This window comes from Mustela nivalis, assembly GCF_964662115.1.
Source record: "Mustela nivalis genome assembly, chromosome: 19".
Classification (NCBI taxonomy): domain Eukaryota; kingdom Metazoa; phylum Chordata; class Mammalia; order Carnivora; family Mustelidae; genus Mustela; species Mustela nivalis.
The window spans coordinates 37,943,638-37,962,834 of NC_139038.1; the positions used below are offsets into that span (position 1 = coordinate 37,943,638).

General features: G+C 66.7%; 5 protein-coding genes across 27 annotated transcripts in view; 3 read left to right on the top strand and 2 right to left on the bottom strand.

Moving 5' to 3' along the window:
• EME2 (essential meiotic structure-specific endonuclease subunit 2) overlaps positions 1 to 9,022 on the bottom strand; it is a gene marked incomplete at its 5' end in the record, with an annotated part of 10,774 nt that extends 1,752 nt beyond the window's left edge. Inside the window, 8 exons of one of the 2 annotated variants that reach the window (XM_082713538.1) lie at positions 5,987 to 6,260; positions 6,340 to 6,529; positions 6,712 to 6,827; positions 7,018 to 7,111; positions 7,280 to 7,371; positions 7,960 to 8,049; positions 8,368 to 8,504; positions 8,635 to 9,022. In XM_082713538.1, coding sequence (XP_082569664.1) covers positions 6,090 to 6,260; positions 6,340 to 6,529; positions 6,712 to 6,827; positions 7,018 to 7,111; positions 7,280 to 7,371; positions 7,960 to 8,049; positions 8,368 to 8,504; positions 8,635 to 9,022 — 1,278 coding nt within the window. In that variant the 3' untranslated portion in view covers positions 5,987 to 6,089. Of the gene's footprint in view, positions 1 to 5,986; positions 6,261 to 6,339; positions 6,530 to 6,711; positions 6,828 to 7,017; positions 7,112 to 7,279; positions 7,372 to 7,959; positions 8,050 to 8,367; positions 8,505 to 8,634 lie in introns of those variants that run through there. The other variant, XM_082713539.1, reaches the window with a different exon arrangement.
• Positions 70 to 5,831, top strand: SPSB3 (splA/ryanodine receptor domain and SOCS box containing 3). 5 transcript variants are annotated; one of them, XM_082713521.1, is made up of 7 exons: positions 144 to 294; positions 1,315 to 1,471; positions 3,864 to 4,047; positions 4,133 to 4,320; positions 4,423 to 4,525; positions 4,615 to 4,740; positions 4,935 to 5,831. In XM_082713521.1, the coding sequence occupies exons 1-7, from the start codon at positions 185 to 187 to the stop codon at positions 5,270 to 5,272; spliced, it is 1,206 nt and encodes a 401-aa protein (XP_082569647.1). In that variant the 5' UTR covers positions 144 to 184; the 3' UTR covers positions 5,273 to 5,831. The 5 variants fall into 5 exon arrangements, with proteins under 5 accessions (XP_082569646.1, XP_082569647.1, XP_082569649.1 ...); XM_082713523.1 differs by having other exon boundaries at positions 162 to 294; positions 1,334 to 1,471; XM_082713520.1 differs by having other exon boundaries at positions 70 to 294; positions 4,133 to 4,525.
• Positions 8,991 to 10,088, top strand: MRPS34 (mitochondrial ribosomal protein S34; the record flags this gene model as incomplete). Its single annotated transcript, XM_082713579.1, has 3 exons — positions 8,991 to 9,311; positions 9,401 to 9,443; positions 9,534 to 10,088. 3 exons carry the CDS (start codon positions 8,991 to 8,993, stop codon positions 9,827 to 9,829), a joined length of 660 nt encoding a protein of 219 aa, XP_082569705.1. The 3' UTR covers positions 9,830 to 10,088.
• An 88-nt stretch (positions 10,089 to 10,176) lies between these two features.
• On the top strand, positions 10,177 to 11,215 carry NME3 (NME/NM23 nucleoside diphosphate kinase 3). Its single transcript, XM_082713585.1, has 5 exons — positions 10,177 to 10,309; positions 10,399 to 10,529; positions 10,631 to 10,732; positions 10,814 to 10,926; positions 11,002 to 11,215. The coding sequence occupies exons 1-5, from the start codon at positions 10,264 to 10,266 to the stop codon at positions 11,117 to 11,119; spliced, it is 510 nt and encodes a 169-aa protein (XP_082569711.1). The 5' UTR covers positions 10,177 to 10,263; the 3' UTR covers positions 11,120 to 11,215.
• The window catches only part of MAPK8IP3 (mitogen-activated protein kinase 8 interacting protein 3), a 45,804-nt gene continuing 37,818 nt past the window's right edge, over positions 11,212 to 19,197 (bottom strand). For all 18 annotated transcript variants that reach the window (XM_082713503.1, XM_082713502.1, XM_082713509.1 and 15 more), the window contains 18 exons: positions 18,786 to 18,842; positions 18,533 to 18,703; positions 17,663 to 17,789; positions 17,390 to 17,485; positions 17,153 to 17,308; positions 16,449 to 16,614; positions 15,551 to 15,733; positions 15,271 to 15,460; positions 15,047 to 15,166; positions 14,888 to 14,968; positions 14,696 to 14,763; positions 14,451 to 14,599; positions 13,844 to 14,015; positions 13,645 to 13,758; positions 13,424 to 13,462; positions 13,071 to 13,250; positions 12,804 to 12,953; positions 11,212 to 12,729 (listed from right to left, as the gene is read on the bottom strand). In XM_082713503.1, the coding sequence (XP_082569629.1) occupies positions 12,608 to 12,729; positions 12,804 to 12,953; positions 13,071 to 13,250; positions 13,424 to 13,462; positions 13,645 to 13,758; positions 13,844 to 14,015; positions 14,451 to 14,599; positions 14,696 to 14,763; positions 14,888 to 14,968; positions 15,047 to 15,166; positions 15,271 to 15,460; positions 15,551 to 15,733; positions 16,449 to 16,614; positions 17,153 to 17,308; positions 17,390 to 17,485; positions 17,663 to 17,789; positions 18,533 to 18,703; positions 18,786 to 18,842 (2,341 nt within the window). In that variant the 3' untranslated portion in view covers positions 11,212 to 12,607. The remainder of the gene's footprint in view (positions 12,730 to 12,803; positions 12,954 to 13,070; positions 13,251 to 13,423; positions 13,463 to 13,644; positions 13,759 to 13,843; positions 14,016 to 14,450; positions 14,600 to 14,695; positions 14,764 to 14,887; positions 14,969 to 15,046; positions 15,167 to 15,270; positions 15,461 to 15,550; positions 15,734 to 16,448; positions 16,615 to 17,152; positions 17,309 to 17,389; positions 17,486 to 17,662; positions 17,790 to 18,532; positions 18,704 to 18,785; positions 18,843 to 19,197) is intronic.

Here is a 19,197-nt window from a genome sequence, read left to right on the forward strand (position 1 = left end):
CCCGCGTCCAATGGGCACACGGGCCCTGTCGCCGACTGCTTGGGAGGTGACCAATGGGGAGGTGGAGCCAGGACCGACAGTTCGAGCGACCTTTCGGCAGGAGGCATGTGCCGCGCGGCCCGCCCCCTGCCCGCAACCCCGAACCGCCAGCGCCCAGCAGCGCCCGCCAGCGGCCGCGGGGCCAATGCGGCGCGGGGGGCGGGCTGCGGGGCGGGGATTGTTTACGTCTCGCTGGAGAGCGGAAAGTAGGTCACGGCCGCCCGGCGGAGCGCGGCGGCAACTAAGCAGTGGCAGGTGAGCGGCGGCGAGGTTCGGCGGGCGGCGGGCGCAGCCCCCGGCTCGGCCGCGCACGGCCGCCGCGCTCGCAGGCCTGGCGGGAGCGCTGGCGGCGCGGGGCCCCGGCACGCCTTTGTTCCTGCGGGCGGCGGCGCTGGGGGGGCCCGGGGCTCGGCGAGAGGCCTCGCCGCAACCCCCGCGACAGCGCGCAGCTGGAGACCCGCGCGGACCGGGTCGGGGCGCGCCGCCTGCCGTGCGCTGCTGCGGGGCGGTCACCTGCGCCTGGCGGCCGGGGGCGGCGCCTCGGGGAACGGGCGCGGGGGGCACTCTGGGTCGGGGGGCAGCCCCGGAAGGCGGCGTGGTCCCGGGAGAATGCGGGACGGGAAAGGCATTCCGGGCGAAGGGCGGGAGCGCGCTCGCACCGGGGCCAGACCCTTGCGGCTTGGAGGAGCGCGGAGGGGCGGGATATTGCATGTTGTCTACGTAAAGCAAGGCCGAGCCGTTTCCAGATGGATTGAGACTTGCTTCCGTTCTTAAGCTCTGTGCTTCCAGAAAGTCGGCTCGGCTGTAATGAGTGAAGTGGGAGGAGCCAGAGGAAGGTGGCCCCGGGGATGGAGAGGGCTCAGGACATGGTTTGGAGGTGGTGCTGGGCGTGTGAGGGTGTTCAGGGTGACTGCCATGGGTCTGGCATGAGGAACTGGGAGGTTGGAGATGCCATCTGTCACACTGGACGACAGAGGAGGAGCCAGACGAGGTTGGAGGCGCCCGAGGGACGGCTGGGCTCCGCAGGCTGAGCTCGGTCCGGCTGAGATACGCGTTTGAGAGTCATGGGCATGTGCGTGGTGTTCCTCACTCTCTGCCTGGTGCTCATCGAGGTGCCTGCATGTTGGAGGGAGGGCTGAGGGCGGGAAGAGTCCCAGAGCTCTTGGTCCGCATCCACAGGGCTTAGGCAAGCTCGCGTCTTTGGCCGAGGCCAGCATAGCTGGCTGAGGATGGAGCATGGAGCACGGGAGCACTGCCCGTGTCCTCTCTGCTCAGAGCCTGGGTGTTCCTCCAGATCCTGTCCACCATGGCCAGGCGCCCTCGGAGCAGCAGAGCTTGGCACTTTGTCCTGAGCGCAGCCCACCGAGACGCGGATGCCCGGGCTGTGGCTCTGGCAGGGACCACTAACTGGGGCTACGACTCGGATGGGCAGGTAGGTCCTGGTGGGGGATGTGGGCATGGATGGACTAAGGGGCAGAGGTGCCCAGGGCAGGCAGTACCTGAGCCAGAACTGAAAGAGAAAGATGCCCCCGGGGGCAGAGGATGGGCCAGGGAGGCCCTCCTTTCCCCTGGTCAAGGACCCATGTGGCCCTGGGGTGACAGGACCCCAGGACAGATACCACCTTCTTTAGATTTTTCTCTCTGGGGCACAGAAGTTGGTTTTTTTGGTCAGTTCAACAAAAACTCCATTCCACTGATCCAACCAGCATCCTAAAGCAGCTTGGCGTGTGTGCTCCCAGATGTCATCTTTGCCTGTACAAATATATGCTTGGTGTTTGTGTACATGTACGTAGAAAGAGGACCTGGAATTTTTAGAGATCAAAACGCCCGTGCCTTCCCACATGCGGCGGCTCCAGAGTTCAGGGAGGCCAGGGGTCCCGCAAAGGAGCAGCTGGATGCCCCAATCGTGGCAGCCACGTTGCACAGCTGTTGTGCCTTTTGCTGGAGGTGGGCACTGCAGATGGCTTGTCAGAGAGCTCAGACCAGGGCAGGGGTTCAGTTCTGCTCTGAGTCGCTTTGGCTGCTTCCGGCAAGGGTGATCCTTGGGTGACTGGGCTCTGCCGGGTCCTAGCACCCCATGTTATTGCCCTAGCCCTGGCGGGTGTCCTGGAAGAAGCAGTTGTCTTCTTGATAGCGTGAGGGTGGCTGAATCCCGTGGGATCACCACCCCCGGGGGAGAACTGGAGGCAGAGTCCAGGGCCCCTTCCAAGGGCCTCCCCAAACTCCCTGCCCAGGCCAGTGAGAGGCCTCGGCCTGCATTCCTGTCACATCGCCAGCTCCCCCGACCACGTGATCTGAGCAATCCATTCTCCCGCCAGTCTCTGCCCGGCCAGCTCATCGCTGGAAGATGCAGGTGGTGTTGGGGGCCTAGGGCACAGCATGTGACGCATGCCTATAGCTTGTCTGTCACCTAATGGGCAGGGAGTCCTGGGTTGTGTGGGTGGGCGTGTCACCCCAGCACCTCTGACTCCGGCTCTGATGCTGGTTCTCTGGTTGGTGGTGGGCAGCTGCCCCCTCCCTGCTGCGCTGCTGCGCAGGGGGCTGGTCGAGTGGACCCCGGGACTCAGGTCTGTGACCTTGGCATTAGACAAAACGGGAAGGGGATGGACGGCCTGACAAGCAGTGAGCCTGCCTTCGCTTTGGGGGAACAGCATTTTCCATAAGGGGCGGGTGGTGCCTCAGGCATTCTTCCTGTCTCTTGGTGGCATCTGTCCATGACCGTGGCTTCTGGCCTCCTGAGCTCCATCTCTGCTGTGTGGCCGCTCTGTAGCCTTGGGTGCCGAGAAACAAGGGGCAGGTTTTTCAGCCTCTAACGGGAGAAAGCAGAGCTGAGGAGCACAGCATGGGAGGGAAGGGCTGGAAAGGCCTCTTGGAAGCGCAGTCTAGGGGCATTGAGGCCGCCCCTGCTGTAGGAGACAATGGACACAACTGGGGGGTGGGCAGGCCCTGATGCAGGCTGTGGGCCTTACCCTCAGAGCAGCAGGATGCTGAGGCGAACCAGGCCTTGCCCTGGGTCTGTGCAGGGACAGAGGACATTTCGGGGGGAGGTGCTCATGGAGGCCAGGAGAGCAGGGCACAGAGGGTGGAGCCTGGCCAGGACCCCAGCCTGCGTTCAGGGCCTGGCCAGTGAGACCCCAGCCCCTTGCAGGTGGGTCCAGAGGGCCCTGTCCTCAGAAGAGGAACAGCTCCGTGCGCAGAAGGCATCTGTAGTGTTAGCATACCTGACTGGTCTTCTGGAAGGATTTGGCTCTGGGCCATCATCGGGCTCCCAAGATGTGGAGCACATGTCACAAGGGTGGGGCCCCTCGGGCAGAGGACAGGTCCCCATGGAAGGTCTTGCTGCGGCAGCACTGCACGTATGTGCACGGGACTACGGTGCCCTGGGCTCGGGTTAGGAGCCACCCATTCTGTGATGACCAGAGAGCCACGGCCCAGAACAGATGCAGGGGCTCTGCAACAGGAAGGGGCCCATGCGCTCCCTGTGTAGAGAGCCAGGCTGCCTTCGTCAGGTTGAGAGTCTGTCCCGGGCTCCCCTGCTTCAGGACGGCTGGAGGAGGAGCTGGAGCCAGCAGCCCCATCTGACTGGTTGTCAGCGGGGCGCCTGGTGACCCCCAGTGGAGCCCTTGAACCCATTCCCAGGAAGGCGGGGGAGGTGTCCAGGGCCACTGGGGGTGGCACTGGACAAGGGTGGAGAGTCCCAGGGAAGGCCTTTGGGGCTGGATCTGCAGGTGCTTCCTCGGGGCATCAGTGCCATCGACCTGCACGTGGTGGCAGCGGAGGGCAGGGGGCATGCCAGGCAGGAGCAGCTGGTCCTTCTCTTGCAGCACAGTGACTCTGATTCCGACCCTGAGTCCCCCACCCTGCCGCCGCCCATCCCCAGCGCTGTGCCTGTGACCGGGGAGTCCTTCTGTGACTGTGACGGCCAGAGTGAGGCCTCCTTCTGCAGCAGCCTGCACACGGCGCACCGCGGCAAGGACAAGGACTGCCGCTGTGGGGAGGAGGACGAGCGTGAGAACCGGGGGAGGACACAGGGCGTGGGGCACGGGAAGCCGGCCTGCATATACTCCAGCCCTGACCTCCTCCGCTCCTACAGATTTTGACTGGGTGTGGGACGACCTGAATAAGTCCTCGGCCACCCTGCTGAGCTGTGACAACCGAAAGGTCAACTTCCACATGGAGTACAGCTGCGGCACAGCGGCCATCAGGGGCACCAAGGAGCTGGGGGAAGGCCAGCACTTCTGGGAGATCAAGATGACCTCCCCGGTCTACGGCACCGACATGGTCAGTGGCCAGCAGGCTGGCGGGGGTGGGGCTGGCAGGTGTGACCCCAGGCGCCCAGGCCCCCAGGCCCCAGACGCCCTCTACCCGCCCCACTCTTCCCAGATGGTGGGCATCGGCACGTCAGACGTGGATCTGGACAAGTACCACCACACGTTCTGCAGCCTGCTCGGCAGAGATGAAGACAGCTGGGGTCTCTCATACACTGGTATGCGGGGCCCCGAGGGCAGGCAGAGGACAGGGGTGGGGGTTGCAACCCCGAGGCAGCAGGGCTCACCCCATCGCCCTGTCCCCCAGGTCTCCTCCATCACAAGGGCGATAAAATGAGCTTCTCGTCAAGGTTTGGCCAGGGCTCCATCATCGGTGTGCACCTGGACACCTGGCACGGGACGCTCACCTTTTTCAAGAACAGGAAGTGCATAGGTGAGGGCAGACGGACCTTGACTGGTGCCTTCAGGGTGTAGAACTGCAGCCCCCACCCAGGCGTCCCAGCAGCTGGTCCCTGTAGGAACCTGAGGTCCTGGGTTTCCTGGAGGGCGGGGCCACACCAGGGGCAGTGGGAGTCTGCACCCTGCAGGGCCGGCCGGGGACTCAGGTGGTGCCCTCTACCCCCCCAGGTGTGGCGGCCACCAAGCTGCAGAACAAGAAGTTCTACCCAATGGTGTGCTCCACGGCGGCCAAAAGCAGCATGAAGGTGATCCGCTCATGCGCCAGCATGACCTCCCTGCAGTACCTGTGCTGCCACCGCCTGCGCCAGCTGCGGCCTGACTCTGGGGACACGCTCGAGGGGCTGCCCCTGCCACCCGGCCTCAAGCAGGTGCTGCGTCACAAGCTTGGCTGGGTCCTGAGCATGAGCTGCGGCCGCCGCAAGCCCCCCGCACCATCCCCTGTGGCCACCTGCGCAAGCGGCCCCGAGCCCCGGCCCCACCCACGGAAACGCTGCCGACGGACCTGACTGCTTGCTGGGGGACGCCGCCTTCCCTGGGCCTGGGGCCGCCTGCTCCACGCCCCTTCAAACGACTCCAGAGGGCAGACTCACGACTCCAGAGGGCAGACTCACGACTCCAGAGGGCAGACTCATGCCCAGGGCACCCCAGGGCGGTCTTGGCCGGTATGGGCCCCTGTGGCCCCAGGAGCATTGGCCTTTGGCATCGTGCAGATGCGGCCAGCCCAGCTCTCCTGGACCAACTGGGCCGGAGGACACGGGCAGAGGCAGCCCCCGTGCTCATTCCCGGCCTGTTTGCGTCCTTCAGCTGCTCGTGCATGTCGTCAGCTGCTGTCCCTCCTGTCCCAGGCCGAAATGACCGTAATAAACTTAGACTCCACATGACGCCTCTGTGGTGGCCAGAGGAAGGGAGTCAGGGCCGAGGCCCGGGGCTCCCGGCTGCCCAGGGCTCTCTCCATGTCGCGGCCAGCTGTATCCCAGCGCCTGCCAGGAGAGCCAGCCCCGTTCTCTCTCCTTCCCCGGGACTCTGTTTTATTGCCTCTCAGAACATGCCGCCCCCAAGTCTCCCCGTGACTGGTGTTTGTTACCCCTTCCTGACCCCAACTGGGCCCCAGCTCTGTGGCCAGCATGTCTGGGACCCAGGGCAGGGGAAGTTCACCCCTCCTCTCCTGCCCATCCCAGCTACCCTAGAATGTTTAGGCTGCCCCACGCCCTCCCACCTACCCCAAGGGCAATGCCCTGTTCCCTCCCCCTGCCAATTGGGGTGGGGTGGACCACGTTCTGTCCTGCTGGTGAGACAGGGCTCCTTCCTATCCCATAGACGTAGTCAAGAGCTCAGGTCCAGCAGGAGCTCGGGGTTGGTGGCGGTCAGGAAGAGGCAGATGCGGCGGGAAAGGTCAGGCCCCACCCTGCGGGGCCGGCCAACACCGCCGGTCTTCACGGGGAGGTCCGCCAGGAGGGCCAGGCGCTCCTGATCCGAGCTGCAGCTCGTGTATGCCTGTGGCGGGCACAGCGATAAGCAGGGCAGCTCTTGGGGCCCTAGCTCCACAGCGACAGGCAGGGACTGGGGGACCCACCTGCTGCAGAAGGCGGGGGGAGGGGAAGGCAGTGACAATGGCATCGACCACAGCAGGGCTGACCCGGCGGAACTGCCTGATCTGTCGCCGCCAGACCCCCCGCAGTCCTGTGCCATCTCTTGCCACGCGCTCGCCAGCTGCCCAGCGCCCAGCCACACAGAAGGAAAAGGCACAGGAGTCCCGGTACTGCCTACAGATGGAGAAGGATGCAAAGAAGGTTCTAGAGCCCTCACGTCTTCAGAGCACCCTGTCCTCCCGGCTCACAAAGCCCTCGGCTCTCTGCTATCAAAGACACCAGGGAGATTCCACCCACCCAGGTGTCCCTGTCCCCTCCCCCAGCCACAGTCACAAGTGTGGGTCGGGGGCACGCACTTGAGGGGGCGCTGAGCAAGGGCCCTGGTGAAGGCGCATATGTTCTGAGTCAGCTCCTGCCAGGAGGCCACCAGCAGCACATCCAGATGTGCCCAGAGCTGCAGGAGGACCAGGGCCTGAGGATGTGAGCCCACCGTTTGGTCAGACAAGGTCACCCCTAGGGGACACCCAGCTGAGACCAACCCCACATGCTGCTCCAGGACCAAATGGGCTGCTGGGCCTTAGAGAGCAGCCCAGGCACCAGGACCAAGGGCAGAACCAAGGGCAAACATCCCACCCATCCCACTTCACCTGACAGGCCCTCACCTCTTCCACCTTGGGCCAGCTGAGTGTCACTGGGGCACGGGCCACTGCTGGACTCTCTGGCTGCTGCACGTGCTGGCTGCTGGGCTGTTGAGACCTGAACAAAGATGACCATCTCTCTGGGTCCCCACACCCCATCACTCCTCCGGGGCCCCCCAAGAAAGGGAATTAGCTGGGTCATAGTCAACCCCTGGGCTCCCACTACCTCTCCCCCGAACTCCCGCATCCCAGCCAGGCCTACTAAAGGCAAGAGAGTAACTGGTACCACAGGTAGGCATCCAGCCCGATGACAGCCAAGCGGAGGCCGGTGGAGCTCTCAGGACAGACCCAGGGCACGGAGCAAGATGGGCCACAAGTCTGCAAGCCGAGGTTTAACACATCTGTTTCTGCAGCTGGCAACACAGCAACTGCATTCGCATGCAAAGAAGTCGGCCTGAGAGTGGCTCAGTGGTCCAGGGGAGAGAAGGACACAGGCTTCCGACCACAGAGCACAGCTGTGTGCCTCCTGCAAGGCCGAGGGACCTGGGAAACCCACAGTGCCTTCCAGGCACCTGCAAGAGGGGCCCTGACCCCTCACCCTCCACTTCTGCCTCTCCACCCCAGCACCCAACTGCCTACCATTCTGCGGGTGTGTGAGAAACCCTGAACCACCCACACCCAGACCCGCACAGAGTCTAAGCTAACGTCTGCCTTGTCACTCAGCTTACCGGATAACTTCCCCTAACCCGGGTTTTACTCTCCAGCAGCGGCCCCAGTCTGCTCCAGGCCAAGAACCCACCTGGCTTCCCTAGCTCACCCACATCTCCGCCCCAGGCCGCTGCACACATCCTGTCTGGTCCTTCTCCCCTAGAGTACGGAACAGCAGCTAGCGGAGCAGCTCCCCCAAGCTGGGAAGCCCAGCCCCTCCGCCTGTGGGAAGGACTACTGCGCCCCACCCTTGCGCACCTGAGTCAGCTGCAGGAGGCCCTGTAGAAACTCCTCTGGCTCCAGGAGCAGGAGAACCTGTTCCTCGGCAGCCCACACCTCTGAAGGCACCTGTGGGGACATGGAGAGACAGTGCTCCCCGCCCCCACCTCACAAGTCCCAGGGCGCTGCCTGGGCCCAGTGGCTCAGAGGCTCTTCGCTATAGCCAAGCCCAGACCCTGGCGAAACTGCTCTACAGACAATCCTCGCCTCATCCCCTGCCAAGTCCAAGACCAGTTCAGGTTCGTGGACACCAGCCCTGCAAGTCGCTGGCACCCCTTGAGCGCTCCAGCTTCTAGCTGACCGCTCTCAAACCCCGCAGGCCTGCGTGAAGTTGCAGGGAACAAGCACTCAGGCCAGGGGTGCACTCCGCAGCAACGGGACACTTACAGTGCGGGGACAAGGGTCCGGCTTCGTTCTGGTCCACCTGAGGCTCCGGGCCGGGTGCTGGGGTTCGATGTGGTACTCACAGCCCAGGGCGCCCAGGGCCTCCAGCAGGACGTCGGCACCAGCATCTTCCAGAAGGGCTGCGATGAGCCGCAGGGACACGGCTGTCACCACCGCCCGGCTGCGGAGAGCCGACCCCGGCCTGCGCCCGGCCGCCTCCCCAGTTGGAAAACCGACTCCATGCCGGCGCCCCCCGGCTCCCCCACGCACCTGGGTCCACGCGCACTGCCACGCGCCGCAGGGCCCGCTCCGGCCGCAGAGCCTCGGCGGCCGCCCTGCACTCCTCCACCGCCGTCCTGCACTCCTCCACCGGCCGGCGGGCCTTCGCGCCGGCGGGTCCCTCGCCGTCCGAGTCCGAGACCTCCCACGTCGGAGGCCGCCGCCGGCCCCCGCCCCGGGCCCCCGCCCGGCGCCAGCATCCAGCCCGCCCGCAGCCCTCCCGCGCCATCGCTGGCCCGGCCTCCACTGAGCTTCCGCCCGCACTCGGACGCTTTTCCGAGGGACACCGGCCGCTTCCGGCGGAGGCGCGGCTTCCGGTCGGGGCACGGGCAAGCCGGGCGCCGACCATGGCGCGCAAGAAGGTGCGGCCGCGGCTCATCGCCGAGCTGGCCCGTCGCGTTCGGGCCCTGCGGGAGCAGCGGAACCGACCGCGCGACTCGCAGCGCTACGCCCTGGACTACGAGACGCTGACGCGGCCGTACTCCGGCCGCCGGCTGCCGGTGCGCGCCTGGGCCGACGTGCGCCGGGAGAGCAGCCTGATGCAGCTGCTCAGCCGACTGCCACTCTTCGGCCTGGGCCGCCTGGTCACGCGCAAGTCCTGGCTGTGGCAGCACGACGAGCCGTGCTACTGGCGCTTGACGCGCGTGCGGCCCGACTACACGGCGCAGGTGCGTGCGCGCGGGTGCCCCGGCGCCCCGGCCGCGGGGAGGGGGCGAGCGCGCGCTCCGAGCCGACGCCCTGTGCGCTTGCTTTGCAGAACCTGGAGCACGGGAAGGCCTGGGGCGTGCTGACCTTCAAAGGTGAGGCGCTGGGGGCGGCCGTGACCCTGACCCCTGACCCCAGCCTGTCCCGCGGGCGCACGTGTGCTCAGCCCGGGCCTTCTTCCCTAGGGCGGACGGAGAGCGAGGCCCGGGAGATCGGGCAGGTCATGTACCACGACTGGCGGCTGGTGCCCAAGCACGAGGAGGCTGCCTTCACCGCGTTCACACCGGCGCCGCCCGAGGACGCTCCGCGCTGCGTGCCCTACCCGCCACTCCTGCGGGCTATGATCCTAGCGGAGCGGCAGAAAAGAGGGGACGCCTGCACCGAGGAGCCCATGCTGAATCTGGAGCGGACCCGAGTGCATCCCTGGGACTACCCTGCGAAACAGGAGGCGAAGAAAAAGGCCAAGGCCACGCCAGTCTAAATGCCACGGGGAGGGCGCGGGGCCCCGCTTTGTGAACGAAGACGCCTTTGCGTTGCAGCTGGGTCAGCCCCCTGGGAGCATGGAGCCAGACCCTGCGCCCGTGCCTTTGCTCTGGGCGAGCAGGCCCCCGGGGTGTCGGGGCTGGCCTCGGGGCGTGGCGGGGCTGGCGGCGCTGGCGCGGGTCGCCTCTGCGCTCCGTGCGGTCACTGCCGGACTCGGCCGGGAACTGTGTGCGCGCGCGAATAAAGGCAGAACCGGAGCTCTGGTTTGTGGTTTTCTTTGCGTTTGGGGTTGGGCAGCCATAGCAGGTTTTGGGCAGGTCCGGGAGGGAGCGCCGACCCTGGGGGGGTACCTGAGGGCTGGGGCTCCCCGTGCGCCCGCCGCCCGCCGCCCGGCCCCTTTAAACGCAGGCCCCGCCCGCCGCCGCCGCCATCATGCTGTGCCTGCTGCTGACGGTGCTCGCCCACCTCTTCCCGGCTGGTGAGCGGCGGCGGGCCCGGGGTGGGGGAGCGGGTGCGGGCAGGGGAGCGGCCGGGCCTGACACGCCCCGACCCCGCGGGCTCCCGCAGCGGGCGCCGGCATATACGAGCGCACCTTCCTGGCGGTGAAGCCCGACGGGGTGCAGCGGCGGCTCGTGGGCGAGATCGTGCGGCGCTTCGAGCGCAAGGGCTTCAAGCTGGTGGCGCTGAAACTGGTGCAGGTGAGGGCGCGCGGGGGGCGGCGGCGGGGCGGCGGCGGGGCGCGGGCGGGCGGGTGGAGACACAGCCGCGCGCGGCACGTCCCCACCCCGGACCGCCGCAGGCCTCGGACGAGCTGCTGCGCGAGCACTACGCCGAGCTGCGCGAGCGGCCCTTCTTCGGCCGGCTGGTGGACTACATGGGCTCGGGGCCCGTGGTGGCCATGGTGAGTGCCCCGCGCGCGGGCGGGCGAGTGGGCGGGCCCGAACGGAGGCCTATGCACTGATCCCCGCCGGCTCGCGCGCAGGTGTGGCAGGGGCTGGACGTGGTGCGCGCCTCGCGAGCGCTCATCGGGGCCACCGACCCGGCTGACGCCGCGCCAGGCACCATCCGCGGGGACTTCTGCGTCGAAGTCGGCAAGTAAGGCAGCCCGAGCGCGCGCTCAGCCCCCGCCACGCCCCGGCAGCCGCCGGCGCTCACGTGGCTCTCTCGCAGGAACGTGGTCCACGGCAGCGACTCGGTGGAGAGCGCCCGCCGGGAGATCGCGCTCTGGTTCCGCGGCGACGAGCTGCTGTGCTGGGAGGACAGTGCCGCGCACTGGCTGTACGAGTAGCCGCGAGACCCCGCGGGCCCCTCCTATTAGCGGCCCGCCCTGGCTCACTGCGTGGGCCAGCGTTTCTTGGGACAATAAAGTGAAGCAAGTCCTTAACGCTCCCGCTGGTCTGTGCCCAGGGACACAGGGCTACGACGTTAAGACATTTATTACATACAGAGCAGATACGTGGGTTCGCTTGCAGGGCCAAAGCCTGAGGAGAATCACCACCCAGCCCCTTCCCTAGCTGCACCCACCCAGCTCGCCCTCCAGTCTCTTCGCGGCCCTGTGGGAACAGACAAGGGACTGGACGTACATCACAGTGGAGAGTGGCAGGGTGGTGGGGAGAAGCCTGCAGCTGCACGTGGCTGTGGTGGTGGCCGGCTAGGATGTGGCGTGGCTGCCCGAGATCTGTGCTTCTCTGGTGGGAGGTGGGTGGGCAGCAGGGCTTCCGGAGCAGGAGTGAGGCCTGGACCTGGGCGGGTTGGGGAGGTGGCAGTCCAGGGCGGCCCCCCTCAAAGCCGGCTGGAGGCAGCTTCTACCCCGAGCTCTCGCGGGCTGTCTTCAGTTGCCCTCAAGGGAGCAGGCCACACTGCCAGCCCTAGGCACTTCTTAGTGTGTCTTGGGAGCTGGGCTCCTTGGAGACTGGGAGGCAGGCCCCAGACCACGTGTCCCCCTGTCCCCCTGAGGCTGAGCCTGTGTCCTAGGACTGACCTCAGGAGAGGCCAGGGGCCTCCCCTTCTTCCTGAGGCCTGCACCTGCCTTGGCAGCCTGAGAAATTCCACCCGAGGGGATTGTGAGAGGGGAGGTCTCCAGAGCCTGCTCCCACCGGGTGGGTCTTCTGCACAGGGAGAGCTGGCCACATGGGGTGAGCAAGAAGAGGGCATCTGTCCCCGTCTTCTCAAGCAGCTGCCTTAGGCAGCCTGGCTACGTGCTTCCATGCCAATTCCCGGGGCAGGCGTCAGGATGTGGGTAGGAGGTGTCCGGGGAAGGCTAGTAGCTGGGCCAGCTCCCGCAGGGTCAGACCCATCCCATCAGGCAGCAGGCAAAGGCAAGTGCACTCCGGCTGGGAAGACCTGGCGGGCTGAAGTCCCTGCTTCCTGCCCTGGGGGGTCCTGGGGTGAGGGAAGTGGGGGGCCCAGGGTGGAGCTGGGAGCCACCTGCAGGGCCTTCTCCTGGTTGGACCTACCCCAGGACCTTGCCCTGCTCTGGCCCTGAAGTGCCCCCAGGCTGTGAGAACTTGGGACCAGAGGCGAGCCAGAAGCTGCTGGGTCGGGTATCCCCAGAGGTTCTTGCCCTCTCGGTGAGGGTGCAACCCCGCTCCCCCGTCTCCCTCCCAGCCAGACCCTTGCTGCCGCCCTTGGGGAGGCCCGGCCCTAAGGTGAAAGCTGCAGGTTGAGAGGTTCTAAGAGGGGCGCCGGGCTGCCTGCAGGGCGGGCAGCGGGTGGGCAGGGTGGGGGGCTGTATGTACACGTGGGCGGCGGGCAGGTGGCGGGGCAGGCTGGAGCCTCACTCGGGGCTATAGGACACCTGCCACACGATGATGTGGCTGCGTTCTGCCTTGGACAGCAGGGGCTTCACCTGGCTCACGTCCCCAGTGTTCTCCTCGGTGTCATCATCCTCTCCGTCCCCTGGAGAGACAGCAGCTGCTGTGATGGGCCTGCCCCGCTGGGGGGTCCCGGGACCCTGGGCAGCGCCTACTCACCGATGCGGAAGTCGATGTAGCCCTCCCCACCGCTCAGCACCAGCACGTTCTTCAGCTTCTGGCCCTCGGCGTCCGAGGTGGGGGCGGCGGGGCCGGGGCTCTCAGATGGGCTGTCGAGCACGCTGCCATTGAGAGTGGCCAGCACATTCCCTGTCATTGGGGCACAGGGAGCTCAGCCAGGCAGCCGGCGCGTCCCCCCCCACCCCACAGGCTCCGGAAGGGGGGCCACACCGCTGCCTGGCAGCAAGGGGGGGCCCAGCTCCTCACCTGGAACTGACACAAAGAACTTGACGGCATCGCGGTGGCCGTGGAAGCAGAGCTGGGCCTGGGCCATGGAGCAGTAGGGGATGAAGCTGCTGGCCGACTTGTCGCTGCTGTCATCCCCATACACGTGGATGACGCCCCCAGGGCGGGCTCCTTCCCCAGCTGTGGGGGATGTTTTGTTGGCTGGAGAGAGAGAAGGGCAGCAGGCCCCGGCCTGAGAGGAGGCCGCTGATCTCCAGCGGGCAGAGGCAGCATCAGGAGAGCGCCTGCTGCCGGGGCAAGGTCAGCCTCAGCCCACAGGGCATCTCAGCTGGGGGCTTCCGTGCGAGGGCAGGAGGCAGATGCTCTGGACTCACCTCGGAGCCCCAGGAGCTGGCCTCGGTGCAGAACCACGGCTGGGGAGGCGAGGGGCGCAGCATGGGAGGGAGAGGAGAGAAGTCACGGGAGGGGCAGGCCGGGGCGAGCGGCACCCCAGTCGGAGCGAGGCCTGGCCGAGCGTGCCCTCCACCCCCTGCCCCCAAGTCTTGTCCGAACGCAGTCACCACCACCTGTGTGGGCATCAAGGGGGGTCACTCACTCTCCGTCAGCGGGATAGAAATGACCACGCCGTTGCCGGTGCCCACCCAGAGGCGGTTGCCCGCGATGAGCAGGGCCGTGATGCGCACAAAGGAGAAGCCCAGCTTGCCGGTGCCTGGGGAGAAGAGGGCGGGTGGTCGGTGTGGCCACCGCTGGGGGCCCTCCCGGCCCTGACGCCCAAGCCCGGCGCAGCCCCTCACCCAGCATCTTGCTGACGTAGGGCTCGATGTCCACGTCCTGCAGGTGCTGGTGGGTGTGGGCGTGGTAGAGCCGCAGCGTGGAGTCCAAGCGAATGGACACCCACACGCCGTCCCCGATCCACGCCAGCTGCCGCACCTGGCTCTCCCGCCGCGGGTGTGCATCGAACGACTTCTGTGGGGTCGCGGCAGCTCACGTCAATGAGGGAGTGCCGGGGGGGCGGCTCTGAACCCACCTAGCCGCAGGTCACGATGCAGCCCATGTGGCTCACTGCAGCCTTTGCTCTAGAACCTGTTCTGCTCCTCAGGGTCCAGGCTCCAGGGCAGAGCTGTAGCCACCTCAGCCCACAGGCTGGCGGCCTGGGGGAGGCGAGCGGGGCCCCGAGGGAGCTGATAGGACTCACTGCAGAGCAAAGCAGCAGGTGGAGCCCAGACAGACTGGCACTCACAGCCCAGCCGCCCCTGCTGGCCCGTGATGGTGCTGTCTACCTGAGCAGGCTGCCCTGGACCCCACAAAACCCCCAGGGCCCATTAGCAGGCATGCAGGGAGCGCTGCCCCCAGCAGGATCCCCTTCCCATCCTGCGAGGCCCTCCTGCTGCCAGCACTTGCCTCAATCTGCATTGTCTTGGGCTGGATGACGTGCACCTTGTTCTTGTAGCCACACCACACGCGGTCACACACGACGGCCATACAGCGAATGGAGTGGTGGGGGTGGCCCAGGTCCATCAGGTGATAGTTGCTCAGGTCCCACTGCCCATCTGCAGAGAGCCCCAGACGCCTGCTCGGGCCTGGCCAGGACCCCCCTGCCCATGGTGGGGGCGGCCGCTCACCCGCCCAGCGCCCCCGGGCCTCACCTTCGCCTCGGTGGAAGATGGCCAGAGTCCCATCAGCCAGGGCCACCAGCACGCGCCCTTTCACGTGCCTGGAAAGGGACGGTGGTGAGCGAGAGGGCCTAGGCTGGGTACTGTGGGCCCCTCCCGATGCCCCTGGCCCCTCCCGCTGCCCCAGGCCCCTCCCGACGCCCGCCCTCAGCTGGGGTCCCATACACCAAGCTCAGCACCGAGTCCTTCAGCTTGATGGAGTGCAGACACTTCTTCCAGTTGGCCACGGCTGAGTGTACATACAGCCTGTGGGAGGACGCCGTGGTGGGCAGGGTTGCTCTTCCAGGAGACCCTTCCCACACCCCACCCCGGGGCCCCACCTACCAGCCGTTCTGGGCTCCCAGCCACATGGTGGGGGCCGCGCTACTGCTGGCCCCCGCAGGGTCTGCGCTGGGCTCTGGCTCTGGCTGCGCCCCACCTGTGTCAGCCTCCGGCCCGTTCTCACTGCAGGAAGGATGGCTGCTCCAGGGTGGCCCGGGGGAGCCCCTTCCCGCCCACCTCGGCCAGCCTCCCCACCCCTCCGTCGGCCCCGTCCTCAGAGAGCCCACCTGCCAGGCTGGGCAGTAGGGGCCGGGGAAGGGGCCAGGTCGGTGAAAACATGCTCCGTGAGGGGCCCAGGCCGCACCGCAGCCGCCTCTGCCTCACTGGGCCCAGAGTCTGGTACTTCCGTGGCTTCCGTGGCCTCTTCCGTGGACTGAGACGGGTTGACCTTCCCATTGGCGACATTAGCCACCTCCCCTGTGGAAGGGAAGAGTGAGTGTGGCCAGGGGGTGGGGAGGAACAAGGGGGTTGGGGGAGAGCGGCCGCCCAGGCACAGGCCCAGCTCACCCTGACCCTTGTCCAGCACTGGGGTATCCCCTCGGGAGGAGCAGTTGCTGCGGGGCACGTTACAGCGGGTTGCGCAGCCCACCAGGGTGATGCCCGCCAGCACGCCGTCGGCGCCGGAGTCCTCAGGGTTCACGTCACTGTCCAGGAAGATCTCCCCCGGAGGGTAGTCACTGTCACTGGCCGCTGCGGGAGAGTCACGGCCCCGTCAGCCTATGCTGAGTAGCCCCCACTACCAAAACATAACCAGGGCTCCCATCCCATGTGGGACTGCCGAGGAGGGAGAAGGCGGCCGCCGGCGACCATGGGTGGCTCAGGGTGCCCTGGATTCTTAGGCCAGGCTGGCCTCAGTACGTGGGCCCCTACTCACGACCACTGCCTGCGGGCCTGGAGAGCCGGCACAAGGCATGGAGAAGTGAGATTCTGGTCTCTGGGAGCAATCAACTCTGATCACGTGTCAGAAAGTGAAGAGTTCTCAGGAGCTTGGGGCCATCTTGGAAGATGGCCCAGGCAGGGCCCTGCCCGCCCCCCCAAACGCTGGCATAAGAACTGCCGCCAAGAGGCAAAGCCAAGCCTCCGTCAGCACCGGCTCTCCCAGCTGCAGCAGGGCGGCAGGAACTGGGCCCATTGCAGGTCGGTGCTCAGTTCCCAACCGGTGTTTCCATCTGTCCTGCGGCCCAGCTCATCTCCTTCCAGGCACGAAAGCGACAGTCACCTCGGGGTCCTCTCCTACTTGTTCACAGGACTAAGGGGCAGCACTGCCAGCATGCTCCCCTCTGGACTCCCCCATGGGCTCCCAACTGTCCCCAGCACGTCCCAAGCGAGGCTGGTACGGCTCACCGGGCCTCCTCTATCCCCGCCGTGTGCAGAGCAGCACTGCGCACGCGCTGCCAGCCCTCACCTGGAATGCTTGAGATGCACAGGACGTGGGCGTTGCAGACAGTGAACTGGTCCACCACGGTGCCCGGCTGGTTGGCGTCAATGATGACCACTTTGCTGGTGGTCAGGGTGCTGGTGAGGATCCACACACGGCTGGAGGTGGCATCCGGCTCGGGGAGCTCCTTTGCCTGTTTCCGAGCACAGGAGGCCAGGCCTCTCCAGCAGCCACACCGGTCGTGGGGGCCTCCTGAGCCCTCTCAGGGTGCAGCCCTGCCCGCGGCCTCAGTGGACGCATGTCCTCCAGCAGCAGGACAGTGATAACTCAGTACTGAGCTCTGGTGCCCCGGTCCCTGCCCCCAAGCCAGTCTGGGCCACAGAACAAAGCCTTAGACCCCATGTGAAGCCTTTTCCGCCAGCCCCTGTCCTCGGGCCACCCACCACTCCTGCACACAACTTGCGAGGAGGAGGAGGAGACACCCCTGGGGGCCTGAGCCCCCCAGCCCTGCGGCCTGTGGAGCCTCAGACCCTCTGCACATCTCCCCCAACCCAGGAGGCAGCAAAGGCCTCCATCAGTCCTGGACCGGGAGGGGACCCCAGATGAGCCCAGTCTTGCGGCCCTGTCCCCAGCTGTCCTGTTTCTGTCACTCTCAATGTGACTCCAGTGCTGGGCACAGTCACCTAGACCCCAGGAGCAGTGGGGTCCCTGGCCCTGCCATGTGCTCTGACCTTCTTCTCTGGAGACGTGTGATCACTCTTGGTCTCTCCTTCTACTTCCCGGTCACAGGTCAGAGGGTCGCGGCCTGGCACAGGCTTGACTCCGTTCCCAGAGTCGTCCTCGCCCGGTTTCCACCCGCTCAGGTTGACGCCCGCGGCACACCACAGCTGGGAGAAGGGTCCTGGGGTCAGCGAGCCTACTGCCTGCGCCCACCCACCCGCACCTGTCAGCCCCGCCGGCAGGCTCACCTTCATGGTTGGGTCTTTCTCCACCAGAGGGCGGCAGTACACGGGCACGGGCACGTTCTTCATCCGGGTATCCTCTTGGCCCCCATTGGGGCTCAGCTGCAACCACAAGGCAGAGGCCACGTGGGCGTGAGGCCTGAGGCGGAGGGCCAGTCCTCCATGGATGGGGCCATGGGGGCACCGTAGGGCTGCGCAGGTGGCTCCCCAGCTGCCATCCCATCTGCCCCCGCACCCCCCGCCCCTCCCCCTGCCGGCCTCCCATGCCCTCTGCAGCACCTGCTTGTACTTGGCCGGCAGGCTCCAGCCGCAGGCCTGCAGTCGCCCATCATCGTTGCGCACGTGCTCGCGCACCTGGCGGTACTGCTCCCGCTTCTGCTCCCGGCGGGCGGAGGACGTGCAGTCGCTGGCAGGAGGCACACAGGTCATTTCCTGCCCATGCCTGCTGGCCTGCCCTGCATGGGGCACGCACGGTCCCCACGCCCAGGTAGCAGGACCATGCATGCCCCCCTCCCCGGTCCCCCAATGGGCAGCCTGGGCACCGGCCCCTGTCCAGCTCCCGCCCAGCGCTGGTCCCCTCCCCCAGGCCCTTCCAAGAACACAACACACAGAATTCCCCACTTCTGCTCTGGAGCCAAAATCCTGGTATCAAAACTAAGGGAAACATGAATTTCCAAACAGAGTTATTCCCAGGCAGAAACCCCACACTGCCGACTTCCTGTCGGCTCCCAGAACCTCCAAGGACACGGGTGTGGGCCACAGCCTGGGGTGGGGCCTGACCCCGCCTGCTGGCTGCAGCACCGTCCCCAAGAGCAGGGGAGCTGGGGCACCTGAGGGGCTGTGGGTGGCCCTCTGGGGCGAAGGGCAGGGACTGGGGGGCAGTGGGGCCTGTACCCAGAGATGCCCCGTACACCCAGTCAGACTGGAGGGGCGCAGGGTGTGGGCGCAGAGAGGTCAGCCTCGGAGGCTGGTCAGCCCCCTCCCACCAGGGACCGCATCCCTCAGCACAGCCCCCCAGAGAGTGAGACAGAGGCTGCTTGCTCGTGCCTCAGAGCCTGGAGGGGCAGGACCCTGGGACCCAGGGCCTCCCCTTAGCCCAGCCTGTGGCGCAGGCCTGCGGGAGGAGCAGGGACACTTTGGGACACTCACTCGTCAGGGAAGAACTCCAGGGGCCGGCTGCCCGCTGACATGGGACACATCGCGTGGCCGCGGCGCTGGCTGAAACCGGCTGTGGTAGGAGACTTGTAGTGGATGTTCACCGAGGGGTAGGGCCGCTTGGCTGGAGGGGGGCTGGACGAGGAGCTGAAGAGGCGGCTGAAGCTGCCAGTGGGGACACGGGAAGTGAGGGGCGGCCAAGGGGGAGCCTCCTCTGCCCCCTCCCCACCCTGGCGCCCCAACTCACAACTGCCAGATGGTGGATTTCTTCTTCTCCTGGACAGACGGATGCTCTCGGGACGCTCTACAGGGGGCGGGGAAGGGGGGCCAGGGACCCGCTCAGCCTTTGCCCAGGCAGACCTGTCCCCAGACTACACCCACCCACTGGGCCCTGCCCAGGCCAACCTGGCACCTCCCTTGCCCGGGATTGGGTGCTGGGGGCACACGGGGAGTTGGCCTCAGGGAGGAGGGACTCCCAGGGGGTCAGTCACAGCTTCCTGGAAGGGTCTCAGCACACCAGGCCCAAAGACGCCAGCTGGGCTCTAGCCCAGCCAGGCCCCTTGCCAGCTCAGAGCCCCGCACTGGCTCCCACCAGGCCCCCTTCCAGTCCTTCTGCAGGAGAGGGAGGTGGGGAGGGATCCACCACATTCTGTTTCTCA